Here is a 15,806-nt window from a genome sequence, read left to right as displayed (position 1 = left end):
CTAACTGACCAGTATCTGTCTATCCTACTGTCTCTAACTGACCAGTATCTGTCTATCCTGTCTCTAACTGACCAGTATCTATCTATCCTACTGTCTCTAACTGACCAGTATCTATCTATCCTACTGTCTCTATCTGACCAGTCTGTCTTAATGTTTCTAACAGCTGAATACCAACAGTGTTTCAGCCACATTGTAAATGCACCTTAATCGCTAACCAATTTAATTTACAACTCATACTGAGTTTATAACTAATTTAAGTGATCACTGAAGTAAAAAAATAATTTAAGCTCTTTTTCAATCAGGCATAAACCTTAGGTACCCCCTGAAGGACATGAGGGACCCTTGTTTAAACAGATCCAAAATGGCTGCCATCTCTCACTGTAGCCCAGTTTCCCTGGTGATGTCTTCTGTGGCTGTTGTCTAAGTGAAACTGTTTATTTTTTTATTTTTTATATATATATAAACGTGAATGTTTGAAAGTGCAACATACTAGTCATATTTATACAACAAAAACAACAACAAACTATAACCAAAAAGATTTCAATAGATAAACAAATGGTTGTTTATGTAATAATATAATTTGATGAAGGACAGTTACTGCCTTAATTACACTCCTCTCTGGTTTAAAAAGGGCTGGGCTTTTATCCTCATGCCAAAAGGATTTCTGTGTTGTTTATTCTACACTTCTAACACCGTGTAACTATGTTTTGGTTCTAGCGTCTCAAATGGTGCCCTGTTCCCTGTGTAGTGCACTACTTCCTATTGACACTCTGGTCTAAAGTAGTGCCCTACTTCTGATCAAAGCCGTTGACACTCTGGTCTAAAGTAGTGCACTACTTCTGATCAAAGCCATTGAAACTCTGGTCTAAAGTAGTGCACTATATAGGGAATAGGGCCCTGGTCTATAGTAGTGTACTATATAGGGAATAGGGCTCTGGTCTATAGTAGTACCACTATATAGGGCTCTGGTCTATAGTAGTACCACTATATAGGGAATAGGGCTCTGGTCTATAGTAGTACCACTATATAGGGAATAGGGCTCTGGTCTATAGTAGTACCACTATATAGGGAATAGGGCTCTGGTCTATAGTAGTACCACTATATAGGGAATAGGGCTCTGGTCTAAAGTAGTGCACTATATAGGGAATAGTGTCCTCGTCTAAAGTAGTGCACTATATAGAGAATAGGGCTCTGGTCTAAAGTAGTACCACTACATAGGGAATAGGGCCCTGGTCTATAGTAGTGCACTATATCGGGAATAGGGTTCTGGTCTAAAGTAGTGCACTATATAGGGAATAGTGTCCTCGTCTAAAGTAGTGCACTATATAGGGAATAGGGCTCTGGTCTATAGTAGTACCACTATATAGGGAATAGGGCTCTGGTCTATAGTAGTTCACTATATAGGGAATAGGGCTCTGGTCTATAGTAGTACACTATATAGGGAATAGGGCTCTGGTCTATAGTAGTTCACTATATAGGGAATAGGGCTCTGGTCTATAGTAGTTCACTATATAGGGAATAGGGCTCTGGTCTATAGTAGTACCACTATATAGGGAATAGGGCTCTGGTCTATAGTAGTACCACTATATAGGGAATAGGGCTCTGGTCTATAGTAGTACCACTATATAGGGAATAGGGCTCTGGTCACTAGTAGTGCACTATATAGGGAATAGGGCTCTGGTCTATAGTAGTGCACTATATAGGGAATAGGGCTCTGGTCTATAGTAGTGTACTATATAGGGAATAGGGCTCTGGTCTATAGTAGTACCACTATATAGGGAATAGGGCTCTGGTCACTAGTAGTGCACTATATAGGGAATAGGGCTCTGGTCACTAGTAGTGCACTATATAGGGAATAGGGCTCTGGTCTATAGTAGTACCACTATATAGGGAATAGGGCCCTGGTCACTAGTAGTGCACTATATAGGGAATAGGGCTCTGGTCTATAGTAGTGTACTATATAGGGAATAGGGCTCTGGTCACTAGTAGTGTACTATATAGGGAATAGGGCTCTGGTCACTAGTAGTGCACTATATAGGGAATAGGGCTCTGGTCACTAGTAGTGCACTATATAGGGAATAGGGCTCTGGTCACTAGTAGTGTACTATATAGGGAATAGGGTGCCATTTGAGACGTTCCCCCAGAGAGCAGATGAAATGTAAACGTGTTTGTTTGTTTGAGGAGACACTCATAAATTCACGGAGGGACATGTCGTTCCAGTCATCACAGACTGAATTAAAAGATGGGGAAAGTTCCATGTTTATTGTTGTCCTTCGTCATTATTATCATTATGAAACAAAATCATAAAAAAATCATCTCCCACGAGGAAGTGCTGAGTGCTACGGTATGTACCGTGTCGAGTGAAAATGGTGGATGACAACAGCACCACTATTCTCTATAATCTACTCATCTCGTGACCAGAGTCAACTATATCATTTACAGTTCTGGTAAGAGCTCTTCAATCATTGGTTCTTCTCTGGTGTTTCCTGAAAGCAGGTGATTGGTGTTTCCCGAAAGCAGGTGATTGGTTCTTCTCTGGTGTTTCCCGAAAGCAGGTGATTGGTTCTTCTCTGGTGTTTCCGAAAGCAGGTGATTGGTTCTCTGGTGTTTCTGAAAGCAGGTGATTGGTTCTCTGGTGTTTCTGAAAGCAGGTGATTGGTTCTCTGGTGTTTCTGAAAGCAGGTGATTGGTTCTTCTCTGGTGTTTCCTGAAAGCAGGTGATTGGTTCTTCTCTGGTGTTTCTGAAAGCAGGTGATTGGCAGCTACAGCTTGAGCTCTTTGATCATTGGCTGTCCCTTCAGGCCCAGTAGCAGGTTGTTGGCTGCCAGAGCAGACATGGCATTACGCGTGGAGTAGGACGCACTGGCAATGTGGGGGAGGATCACTGGAGAGAGAGAGATGAGAGGATCACTGGAGAGAGAGATGAGAGGATCACTGGAGAGAGAGATGAGAGGATCACTGGAGAGAGAGATGAGAGGATCACTGGAGAGAGAGATGAGAGGATCACTGGAGAGAGATGAGAGGATCACTGGAGAGAGAGAGATGAGAGGGAGGATCACTGGAGAGAGAGAGAGATGAGAGGATCACTGGAGAGAGAGATGAGAGAGAGGATCACTGGAGAGAGAGATGAGAGGGAGGATCACTGGAGAGAGAGATGAGAGGGAGGATCACTGGAGAGAGAGATGAGAGGGAGGATCACTGGAGAGAGAGAGATGAGAGGATCACTGGAAAGAGAGATAAGAGGGAGGATCACTGGAGAGAGAGAGATGAGAGGATCACTGGAGAGAGAGAGAGATGAGAGGATCACTGGAGAGAGAGATGAGAGGGAGGATCACTGGAGAGAGAGAGATGAGAGGATCACTGGAGAGAGAGATGAGGGAGGATCACTGGAGAGAGAGAGATGAGAGGATCACTGGAGAGAGAGATAAGAGGGAGGATCACTGGAGAGAGAGAGATGAGAGGGAGGATCACTGGAGAGAGAGAGAGATGAGAGGGAGGATCACTGGAGAGAGAGATGAGAGGGAGGATCACTGGAGAGAGAGAGCTGAGAGGATCACTGGAGAGAGAGAGAGATGAGAGGATCACTGGAGAGAGAGAGATGAGAGGATCACTGGAGAGAGAGAGATGAGAGGATCACTGGAGAGAGAGAGAGAGAGATGACAGGGAGGATCACTGGAGAGAGAGATGAGAGGATCACTGGAGAGAGAGATGAGAGGGAGGATCACTGGAGAGAGAGAGCTGAGAGGATCACTGGAGAGAGAGAGAGATGAGAGGATCACTGGAGAGAGAGAGATGAGAGGATCACTGGAGAGAGAGATGAGAGGATCACTGGAGAGAGAGAGATGAGAGGATCACTGGAGAGAGAGAGAGAGAGGACAGGGAGGATCACTGGAGAGAGAGATGAGAGGGAGGATCACTGGAGAGAGAGATGAGAGGATCACTGGAGAGAGAGATGAGAGGATCACTGGAGAGAGAGAGAGATGAGAGGGAGAGATGACGGAGGATCACTGGAGAGAGAGAGAGATGAGAGGATCACTGGAGAGAGAGAGTGAGAGGATCACTGGAGAGAGAGAGAGAGAGGACAGGGAGGATCACTGGAGAGAGAGATGAGAGGATCACTGGAGAGAGAGATGAGAGGATCACTGGAGAGAGAGAGAGATGAGAGGGAGAGATGACGGAGGATCACTGGAGAGAGAGAGAGATGAGAGAGGGAGGGAGTGAGGAGCACGAAACAGGCAGTACAGGACTGACAACAGTAATAAACAGGCAGTACAGGACTGACAACAGTATTAAATGAAACAGGCAGTACAGGACTGACAACAGTAATAAACAGGCAGTACAGGACTGACAACAGTAGTAAACAGGCAGTACAGGACTGACAACAGTAGTAAACAGGCAGTACAGGACTGACAACAGTAATAAACAGGCAGTACAGGACTGACAACAGTATTAAATGAAACAGGCAGTACAGGACTGACAACAGTAATAAACAGGCAGTACAGGACTGACAACAGTAATAAACAGGCAGTACAGGACTGACAACAGTAATAAATGAAACAGGAAATAGCAGGGTGAACTTGGTGGAGACTGAACCAATCACACCCCGTGTTTATACTCACCACAGTTGTTAAGGGTGAAGAGCGGGTGGCTGGTGGGCAGGGGTTCAGGGACGGTGACGTCGAGTCCAGCTCCAGCTATCTGACCGCTGGACAGGGCTTCATACAGATCCTCCTGGTCTACCACCCCTCCTCTACCACACACAGCCATCATCATGTTACTGTCTACCACCCCTCTACCACACACAGCCATCATCATGTTACTGTCTACCACCCCTCCTCTACCACACACAGCATCATCATGTTACTGTCTACCACCCACAGCCATCATCATGTTACTGTCTACCACACACAGCCATCATCATGTTACTGTCTACCACACACAGCCATCATCATGTTACTGTCTACCACCCCTCCTCTACCACACACAGCCATCATCATGTTACTGTCTAGCACACACACAGCCATCATCATGTTACTGTCTACCACCCCTCTACCACACACAGCCATCATCATGTTACTGTCTACCACCCCTCCTCTACCACACACAGCATCATCATGTTACTGTCTACCACCCACAGCCATCATCATGTTACTGTCTACCACACACAGCCATCATCATGTTACTGTCTACCACACACAGCCATCATCATGTTACTGTCTACCACACACAGCCATCATCATGTTACTGTCTACCACCCTTCCTCTACCACACACAGCCATCATCATGTTACTGTCTACCACCCCTCCTCTACCACACACAGCCATCATCATGTTACTGTCTACCACCCACAGCCATCATCATGTTACTGTCTACCACCCCTCCTCTACCACACACAGCCATAATCATGTTACTGTCTACCACCCCGCTTCTACCACACACAGCCATCATCATGTTACTGTCTACCACCCCTCCTCTACCACCACACAGCATCACCATGTTACTGTCTACCACACACAGCCATCACCATGTTACTGTCTACCACCCCTCTACCACACACAGCCATCATCATGTTACTGTCTACCACCCCTCCTCTACCACACACAGCATCACCATGTTACTGTCTACCACACACACAGCCATCACCATGTTACTGTCTACCACACACACAGCCATCATCATGTTACTGTCTACCACACACACAGCCATCACCATGTTACTGTCTACCACACACAGCCATCATCATGTTACTGTCTACCACCCCTCCTCTACCACACACAGCATCATCATGTTACTGTCTACCACCCCTCCTCTACCACACGCAGCCATCATCATGTTACTGTCTACCACCCCTCCTCTACCACACACAGCCATCATCATGTTACTGTCTACCACACACAGCCATCACCATGTTACTGTCTACCACACACAGCCATCATCATGTTACTGTCTACCGCCCCTCCTCTACCACACACAGCCATCATCATATTACTGTCTACCACCCATCCTCTACCACACACAGCCATCATCATGTTACTGTCTACCACCCCTCCTCTACCACACACAGCCATCACCATGTTACTGTCTACCACCCCTCCTCTACCACACACAGCATCACCATGTTACTGTCTACCACCCCTCCTCTACCACACACAGCCATCATCATGTTACTGTCTACCACCCCTCCTCTACCACACACAGCCATCACCATGTTACTGTCTACCACCCCTCCTCTACCACACACAGCCATCATCATGTTACTGTCTACCACACACAGCCATCACCATGTTACTGTCTACCACACACAGCCATCATCATGTTACTGTCTACCACCCCTCCTCTACCACACACAGCCATCATCATGTTACTGTCTACCACACACAGCCATCATCATGTTACTGTCTACCACCCCTCCTCTACCACACACAGCCATCACCATGTTACTGTCTACCACCCCTCCTCTACCACACACAGCCATCACCATGTTACTGTCTACCACCCCTCTACCACACACAGCATCACCATGTTACTGTCTACCACCCCTCCTCTACCACACACAGCCATCATCATGTTACTGTCTACCACCCCTCTACCACACACAGCCATCATCATGTTACTGTCTACCACACACAGCCATCATCATGTTACTGTCTACCACCCACAGTCATCATCATGTTACTGTCTACCACCCCTCCTCTACCACACACAGCCATCATCATGTTACTGTCTACCACCCCTCCTCTACCACACACAGCCATCATCATGTTACTGTCTACCACACACAGCCATCACCATGTTACTGTCTACCACCCCTCTACCACACACAGCCATCACCATGTTACTGTCTACCACCCCTCCTCTACCACACACAGCCATCATCATGTTACTGTCTACCACCCCTCCTCTACCACACACAGCCATCACCATGTTACTGTCTACCACACACAGCCATCACCATGTTACTGTCTACCACCCCTCTACCACACACAGCCATCATCATGTTACTGTCTACCACACACAGCCATCATCATGTTACTATCTACCACACACAGCCATCATCATGTTACTGTCTACCAACCCTCCTCTACCACACACAGCCATCATCATGTTACTGTCTACCACCCCTCCTCTACCACACACACAGCCATCATCATGTTACTGTCTACCACACACACAGCCATCATCATGTTACTGTCTACCACACACAGCCATCATCATGTTACTGTCTACCACCCCTCCTCTACCACACGCAGCCATCATCATGTTACTGTCTACCACCCCTCCTCTACCACACACAGCCATCATCATGTTACTGTCTACCACCCCTCCTCTACCACACACAGCCATCATCATGTCTACCACCCCTCCTCTACCACACACAGCCATCATCATGTTACTGTCTAGCACACACACAGCCATCATCATGTTACTGTCTACCACACACAGCCATCATCATGTTACTGTCTACCACCCCTCCTCTACCACACACAGCCATCATCATGTCTACCACCCTCCTCTACCACACACAGCCATCATCATGTTACTGTCTACCACACACACAGCCATCATCATGTTACTGTCTAGCACACACACAGCCATCATCATGTTACTGTCTACCACACACAGCCATCATCATGTTACTGTCTACCACACACACAGCCATCATCATGTTACTGTCTACCACACACACAGCCATCATCATGTTACTGTCTACCACACACACAGCCATCATCATGTTACTGTCTACCACACACACAGCCATCATCATGTTACATGTGTTACCATTTGTTACTGTGTGTGTGTGTGTGTGTGTGTGTGTGTGCTTGGTCACCTGCTGGTGTTGATGAAGATGGAGGTATTCTTCATTTTGGAGAACAGGTCCTTGTTACAGATGTCTTTAGTCTCTGGTGTCAGAGCACAACACACAGTCAGGAAGTCAGACTGACTGGCCAGCTCATCCATAGAGACTAGAGGGAGAGAGGACATCATACTGTCAGGAAGTCAGACTGACTGGCCAACTCATCCATAGAGACTAGAGGGAGAGAGGACAACATACTGTCAGGAAGTCAGACTGACTGGCCAATGACCATCCATAACATTCAGCATCAAGTCTAGGAATCTCTCAACACAACACATACACAGTATGACATCAGAAATGACACACTTACCAACTATTGTTGATTTAATGTTTTTAAAAGTGTTTTATTTTATATATTCATATCTCAGTGGTACCATATTCCCCATTAACACCATATCTCAGTGGTACCATATTCCCCATTAACACCATATCTCAGTGGTACCATATTCCCCATTAACACCATATCTCAGTGGTACCATATTCCCCATATCTCAGTGGTACCATATTCCCCATTAACACCATATCTCAGTGGTACCATATTCCCCATTAACACCATATCTCAGTGGTACCATATTCCACATTAACACCATATCTCAGTGGTAGCATATTCCCCATTAACACCATATCTCAGTGGTAGCATATTCCCCATTAACACCATATCTCAGTGGTACCATATTCCACATTACACCATATCTCAGTGGTACCATATTCCACATTAACACCATATCTCAGTGGTACCATATTCCCCATATCTCAGTGGTACCATATTCCCCATTAACACCATATCTCAGTGGTACCATATTCCCCATATCTCAGTGGTACCATATTCCCCATTAACACCATATCTCAGTGGTACCATATTCCCCATTAACACCATATCTCAGTGGTACCATATTCCCCATATCTCAGTGGTACCATATTCCACATTAACACCATATCTCAGTGGTACCATATTCCCCATATCTCAGTGGTACCATATTCCCCATATCTCAGTGGTACCATATTCCACATTAACACCATATCTCAGTGGTACCATATTCCCCATTAAACCATATCTCAGTGGTACTGTATTCCCCATTAAACCATATCTCAGTGGTACTGTATTCCCCATTAAACCATATCTCAGTGGTACCATATTCCCCATTACACCATATCTCAGCGCTCTGTACCATATTCCCCATTACACCATATCTCAGTGGTACCATATTCCCCATTACACCATATCTCAGCGCTCTGTACCATATTCCCCATTAAACCATATCTCAGTGGTACCATATTCCCCATTACACCATATCTCAGCGCTCTGTACCATATTCCCCATTACACCATATCTCAGTGGTACCATATTCCCCATTACACCATATCTCAGCGCTCTGTACCATATTCCCCATTAAACCATATCTCAGTGGTACCATATTCCCCATTACACCATATCTCAGCGCTCTGTACCATATTCCCCATTACACCATATCTCAGCGCTCTGTACCATATTCCCCATTACACCCATATCTCAGCGCTCTGTACCATATTCCCCATTACACCATATCTCAGCGCTCTGTACCATATTCCCCATTACACCATATCTCAGCGCTCTGTACCATATTCCCCATTACACCATATCTCAGCGCTCTGTACCATATTCCCAATTACACCATATCTCAGTGCTCTGTACCATATTCCCCATTACACCATATCTCAGCGCTCTGTACCATATTCCCCATTACACCATATCTCAGCGCTATGTACCATATTCCCCATTACACCATATCTCAGCACTCTGTACCATATTCCCCATTACACCATATCTCAGTGGTACCATATTCCCCATTAAACCATATCTCAGTGCTCTGTACCATATTCCCCATTACACCATATCTCAGTGGTACCATATTCCCCATTACACCATATCTCAGTGGTACCATATTCCCCATTACACCATATCTCAGTGGTACCATATTCCCCATTAAACCATATCTCAGTGGTACCATATTCCCCATTAACACCATATCTCAGTGGTACCATATTCCCCATTACACCATATCTTTGTGGCACCATATTCTCCATTAACCATATCTCAGTGGTACCATATTCCCCATTAACACCATATCTCAGTGGTACCATATTCCCCATATCTCAGTGGTACCATATTCCCCATTACACCATATCTCAGTGGTACCATATTCCCCATATCTCAGTGGTACCATATTCCCCATTACACCATATCTCAGTGGTACCATATTCCACATTAACACCATATCTCAGTGGTACCTTATTCCCCATTACACCATATTTCAGTGGTACCATATTCCCATTAAACCATATCTCAGTGGTACCATATTCCCCATATCTCAGTGTTACCATATTCCCCATTAACACCATATCTCAGTGGTACCATATTCCCCATTACACCATATCTCAGTGGTACCATATTCCCCATTAAACCATATCTCAGTGGTACCATATTCCCCACTAACACCATATCTCAGTGGTACCATATTCCCCCATTCACACCATATCTCAGTGGTACCATATTCCCCATTAAACCATGTCTCAGTGGTACCATATTCCCCATATCTCAGTGGTACCATATTCCACATTAACACCATATCTCAGTGGTACCATATTCCCCATATCTCAGTGGTACCATATTCCCCATATCTCAGTGGTACCATATTCCACATTAACACCATATCTCAGTGGTACCATATTCCCCATTAAACCATATCTCAGTGGTACTGTATTCCCCATTAAACCATATCTCAGTGGTACTGTATTCCCCATTAAACCATATCTCAGTGGTACCATATTCCCCATTACACCATATCTCAGCGCTCTGTACCATATTCCCCATTACACCATATCTCAGTGGTACCATATTCCCCATTACACCATATCTCAGCGCTCTGTACCATATTCCCCATTACACCATATCTCAGTGGTACCATATTCCCCATACACCATATCTCAGCGCTCTGTACCATATTCCCCATTAAACCATATCTCAGTGGTACCATATTCCCCATTACACCATATCTCAGCGCTCTGTACCATATTCCCCATTACACCATATCTCAGCGCTCTGTACCATATTCCCCATTACAACCATATCTCAGCGCTCTGTACCATATTCCCCATTACACCATATCTCAGCGCTCTGTACCATATTCCCCATTACACCATATCTCAGCGCTCTGTACCATATTCCCCATTACACCATTCCATATCTCAGCGCTCTGTACCATATTCCCCATTACACCATATCTCAGCGCTCTGTACCATATTCCCCATATACACCCATATCTCAGCGCTATGTACCATATTCCCCATTACACCATATCTCAGCGCTCTGTACCATATTCCCCATTACACCATATCTCAGTGGTACCATATTCCCCATTAAACCATATCTCAGTGCTCTGTACCATATTCCCCCATTACACCATATCTCAGTGGTACCATATTCCCCATTACACCATATCTCAGTGGTACCATATTCCCCATTACACCATATCTCAGTGGTACCATATTCCCCATTAAAAAACCATATCTCAGTGGTACCATATTCCCCATTAACACCATATCTCAGTGGTACCATATTCCCCATTAACACCATATCTCAGTGGTACCATATTCCCCATTAACACCATATCTCAGTGGTACCATATTCCCCATATCTCAGTGGTACCATATTCCCCATTAAACACCATATCTCAGTGGTACCATATTCCCCATTAACACCATATCTCAGTGGTACCATATTCCCACATTAACACCATATCTCAGTGGTAGCATATTCCCCATTAACACCATATCTCAGTGGTAGCATATTCCCCATTAACACCATAATCTCAGTGGTACCATATTTCCACATTAACACCATATCTCAGGTGGTTACCATATTCCACATTAACACCATATCTCAGTGGTACCATATTCCCCATATCTCAGTGGTACCATATTCCCCATTAACACCATATCTCAGTGGTACCATATTCCCCATATCTCAGTGGGTACCATATTCCCCATTAACACCATATCTCAGTGGTACCATATTCCCCATTAACACCATATCTCAGTGGTACCATATTCCCCATATCTCAGTGGTACCATATTCCACATTAACACCATATCTCAGTGGTACCATATTCCCCATATCTCAGTGGGTACCATATTCCCCATATCTCAGTGGTACCATATTCCACATTAACACCATATCTCAGTTGGTACCATATTCCCCATTAAAACCATATCTCAGTGGTACTGTATTCCCCATTTAAACCATATCTCAGTGGTACTGTATTTCCCCATTAAACCATATCTCAGTGGTACCATATTCCCCATTACACCATATCTCAGCGGCTCTGTACCAATATTCCCCATTACCACCATATCTCAGTGGTACCATATTCCCCATTACACCATATCTCAGCGCTCTGTACCATATTCCCCATTAAACCATATCTCAGTGGTACCATATTCCCATTACACCATATCTCAGCGCTCTGTACCATATTCCCCATTACACCAATCTCAGTGGTACCATATTCCCCATTACACCATATCTCAGCGCTCTGTACCATATTCCCCATTAAACCATATCTCAGTGGTACCATATTCCCCATTACACCATATCTCAGCGCTCTGTACCATATTCCCCATTACACCATATCTCAGCGCTCGTACCATATTCCCCATTACACCATATCTCAGCGCTCTGTACCATATTCCCCATTACACCATATCTCAGCGCTCTGTACCATATTCCCCATTACACCATATCTCAGCGCTCTGTACCATATTCCCCATTTACACCATATCTCAGCGCTCTGTACCATATTCCCCATTACACCATATCTCAGTGCTCTGTACCATATTCCCCATTACACCATATCTCAGCGCTCTTGTATCCATATTCCCCATTACACCATATCTCAGCGCTATGTACCATATTCCCCATTACACCATATCTCAGCGCTCTGTACCATATTCCCATTACACCATATCTCAGTGGTACCATATTCCCATTAAACCATATCTCAGTGCTCTGTACCATATCATCCCCATTACACCATATCTCAGTTGGTACCATATTCCCCATTACCAAACCATAGCTCAGTGGTACCATATTCCCCAGTACAACCACCATATCTCAGTGGTACCATATTCCCCATTAAACCATATCTCAGTGGTACCATATTCCCCATTAACACCATATCTCAGTGGTACCATATTCCCCATTACACCATATCTTTGTGGCACCATATTCTCCATTAAACCATATCTCAGTGGTACCATATTCCCCATTAACACCATATCTCAGTGGTACATATTCCCATATCTCAGTGGTACCATATTCCCCATTTACACCATATCTCAGTGGTACCATATTCCCCATATCTCAGTGGTACCATATTCCCCATACACCATATCTCAGTGGTACCATATTCCACATTAACACCATATCTCAGTGGTACCTTATTCCCCATTACACCATATTTCAGTGGTACCATATTCCCCATTAAACCATATCTCAGTGGTACCATATTCCCCATATCTCAGTGTTACCATATTCCCCATTAACACCATATCTCAGTGGTACCATATTCCCCATTACACCATATCTCAGTGGTACCATATTCCCCATTAAACCATATCTCAGTGGTACCATATTCCCCCACTAACACCATATCTCAGTGGTACCATATTCCCCATTCACACCATATCTCAGTGGTACCATATTCCCCTTTAAACCATGTCTCAGTGGTACCATATTCCCCATATCTCAGTGGTACCATATTCCACATTAACACCATATCTCAGTGGTACCATATTCCCCATATCTCAGTGGTACCATATTCCCCATATCTCAGTGGTACCATATTCCACATTAACACCATATCTCAGTGGTACCATATTCCCCATTAAACCATATCTCAGTGGTACTGTATTCCCCATTAAACCATATCTCAGTGGTACTGTATTCCCCATTAAACCATATCTCAGTGGTACCATATTCCCCATTACACCATATCTCAGCGCTCTGTACCATATTCCCCATTACACCATATCTCAGTGGTACCATATTCCCCATTACACCATATCTCAGCGCTCTGTACCATATTCCCCATTACACCATATCTCAGTGGTACCATATTCCCCCATTACAACCATATCTCAGCGCTCTGTACCATATTCCCCATTAAACCATATCTCAGTGGTACCATATTCCCCCATTACACCATATCTCAGCGCTCTGTACCATATTCCCCCATTACACCATATCTCAGCGCTCTGTACCATATTCCCCATTACACCATATCTCAGCGCTCTGTACCATATTCCCCATTACACCATATCTCAGCGCTCTGTACCATATTCCCCATTACAACCATATCTCAGCGCTCTGTACCGATTCCCCATTACAACCATATCTCAGCGGCTCTGTACCATATTCCCCATTACAACCATATCTCAGCGCTCTGTACCATATTCCCCATTACACCATATCTCAGCGCTATGTACCATATTCCCCATTACACCATATCTCAAGCGCTCTGTACCATATTCCCCATTACACCATATCTCAGTGGTACCATATTCCCCATTAAACCATATCTCAGTGCTCTGTACCATATTCCCCATTACAACCATATCTCAGTGGTACCATATTCCCCATTACAACCATATCTCAGTGGTACCATATTCCCCATTACAACCATATCTCAGTGGTACCATATTCCCCCATTAAACCAATATCTCAGTGGTACCATATTCCCCATTAACACCATATCTCAGTGGTACCATATTCCCCATTACACCATATCTCAGTGGTACCATATTCCCCATTACACCATATCTCAGTGGCACCATATTCTCCATTAAACCATATCTCAGTGGTACCATATTCCCCATTAACACCCATATCTCAGTGGTACCATATTCCCCATATCTCAGTGGTACCATATTCCCCCATTACACCATATCTCAGTGGTACCATATTCCCCATTACACCATATCTCAGTGGTACCATATTCCCCATATCTCAGTGGTACCATATTCCACATTAACACCATATCTCAGTGGTACCTTATTCCCCATTACACCATATTTCAGTGGTACCATATTCCCCATTAAACCATATCTCAGTGGTACCATATTCCCCATATCTCAGTGTTACCATATTCCCCATTAACACCATATCTCAGTGGTACCATATTCCCCATTACACCATATCTCAGTGGTACCATATTCCCCATTAAACCATATCTCAGTGGTACCATATTCCCCACTAACACCATATCTCAGTGGTACCATATTCCCCATTCACACCATATCTCAGTGGTACCATATTCCCCATTAAACCATGTCTCAGTGGTACCATATTCCCCATATCTCAGTGGTACCATATTCCACATTAACACCATATCTCAGTGGTACCATATTCCCCATATCTCAGTGGTACCATATTCCCCATATCTCAGTGGTACCATAATTCCACATTAACACCATATCTCAGTGGTACCATATTCCCCATTAAACCATATCTCAGTGGTACTGTATTCCCCATTAAACCATATCTCAGTGGTACTGTATTCCCCATTAAACCATAATCTCAGTGGTACCATATTCCCCATTACACATATCTCAGCGCTCTGTACCATATTCCCCATTACACCATATCTCAGTGGTACCATATTCCCCATTACACCATATCTCAGCGCTTCTGTACCATATTCCGCCATTACACCATAATCTCAGTGGTACCATATTCCCCATTAAACCATATCTCAGTGGTACCATATTCCCCATTACAACCATATCTCAGTGGTACCATATTCCCCATTACACCATATCTCAGTGGTACCATATTCCCCATTAAACCATATCTCAGTGGTACCATATTCCCCATTAACAACCATATCTCGTGGTACCATATTCCCCCATTAACACC

General features: G+C 44.5%; 1 protein-coding gene across 1 annotated transcript in view; it reads right to left on the bottom strand.

Moving 5' to 3' along the window:
* Window positions 1-2,214: 2,214 nt before the first annotated feature.
* Window positions 2,215-15,806, bottom strand: part of grhprb (glyoxylate reductase/hydroxypyruvate reductase b) — a gene marked incomplete at its 5' end in the record, with an annotated part of 38,984 nt that continues 25,392 nt past the window's right edge. Inside the window, 3 exon segments of the mRNA XM_031820596.1 lie at window positions 2,215-2,884; window positions 4,620-4,750; window positions 7,829-7,964. Of these exon segments, the coding sequence (XP_031676456.1) occupies window positions 2,763-2,884; window positions 4,620-4,750; window positions 7,829-7,964 (389 nt within the window).

Source organism: Oncorhynchus kisutch, unplaced genomic scaffold, assembly GCF_002021735.2.
Source record: "Oncorhynchus kisutch isolate 150728-3 unplaced genomic scaffold, Okis_V2 scaffold3549, whole genome shotgun sequence".
In the NCBI taxonomy this organism is placed as follows: Eukaryota; Metazoa; Chordata; class Actinopteri; order Salmoniformes; family Salmonidae; genus Oncorhynchus; species Oncorhynchus kisutch.
This window is presented reverse-complemented; position numbering and strand designations above follow the sequence as displayed.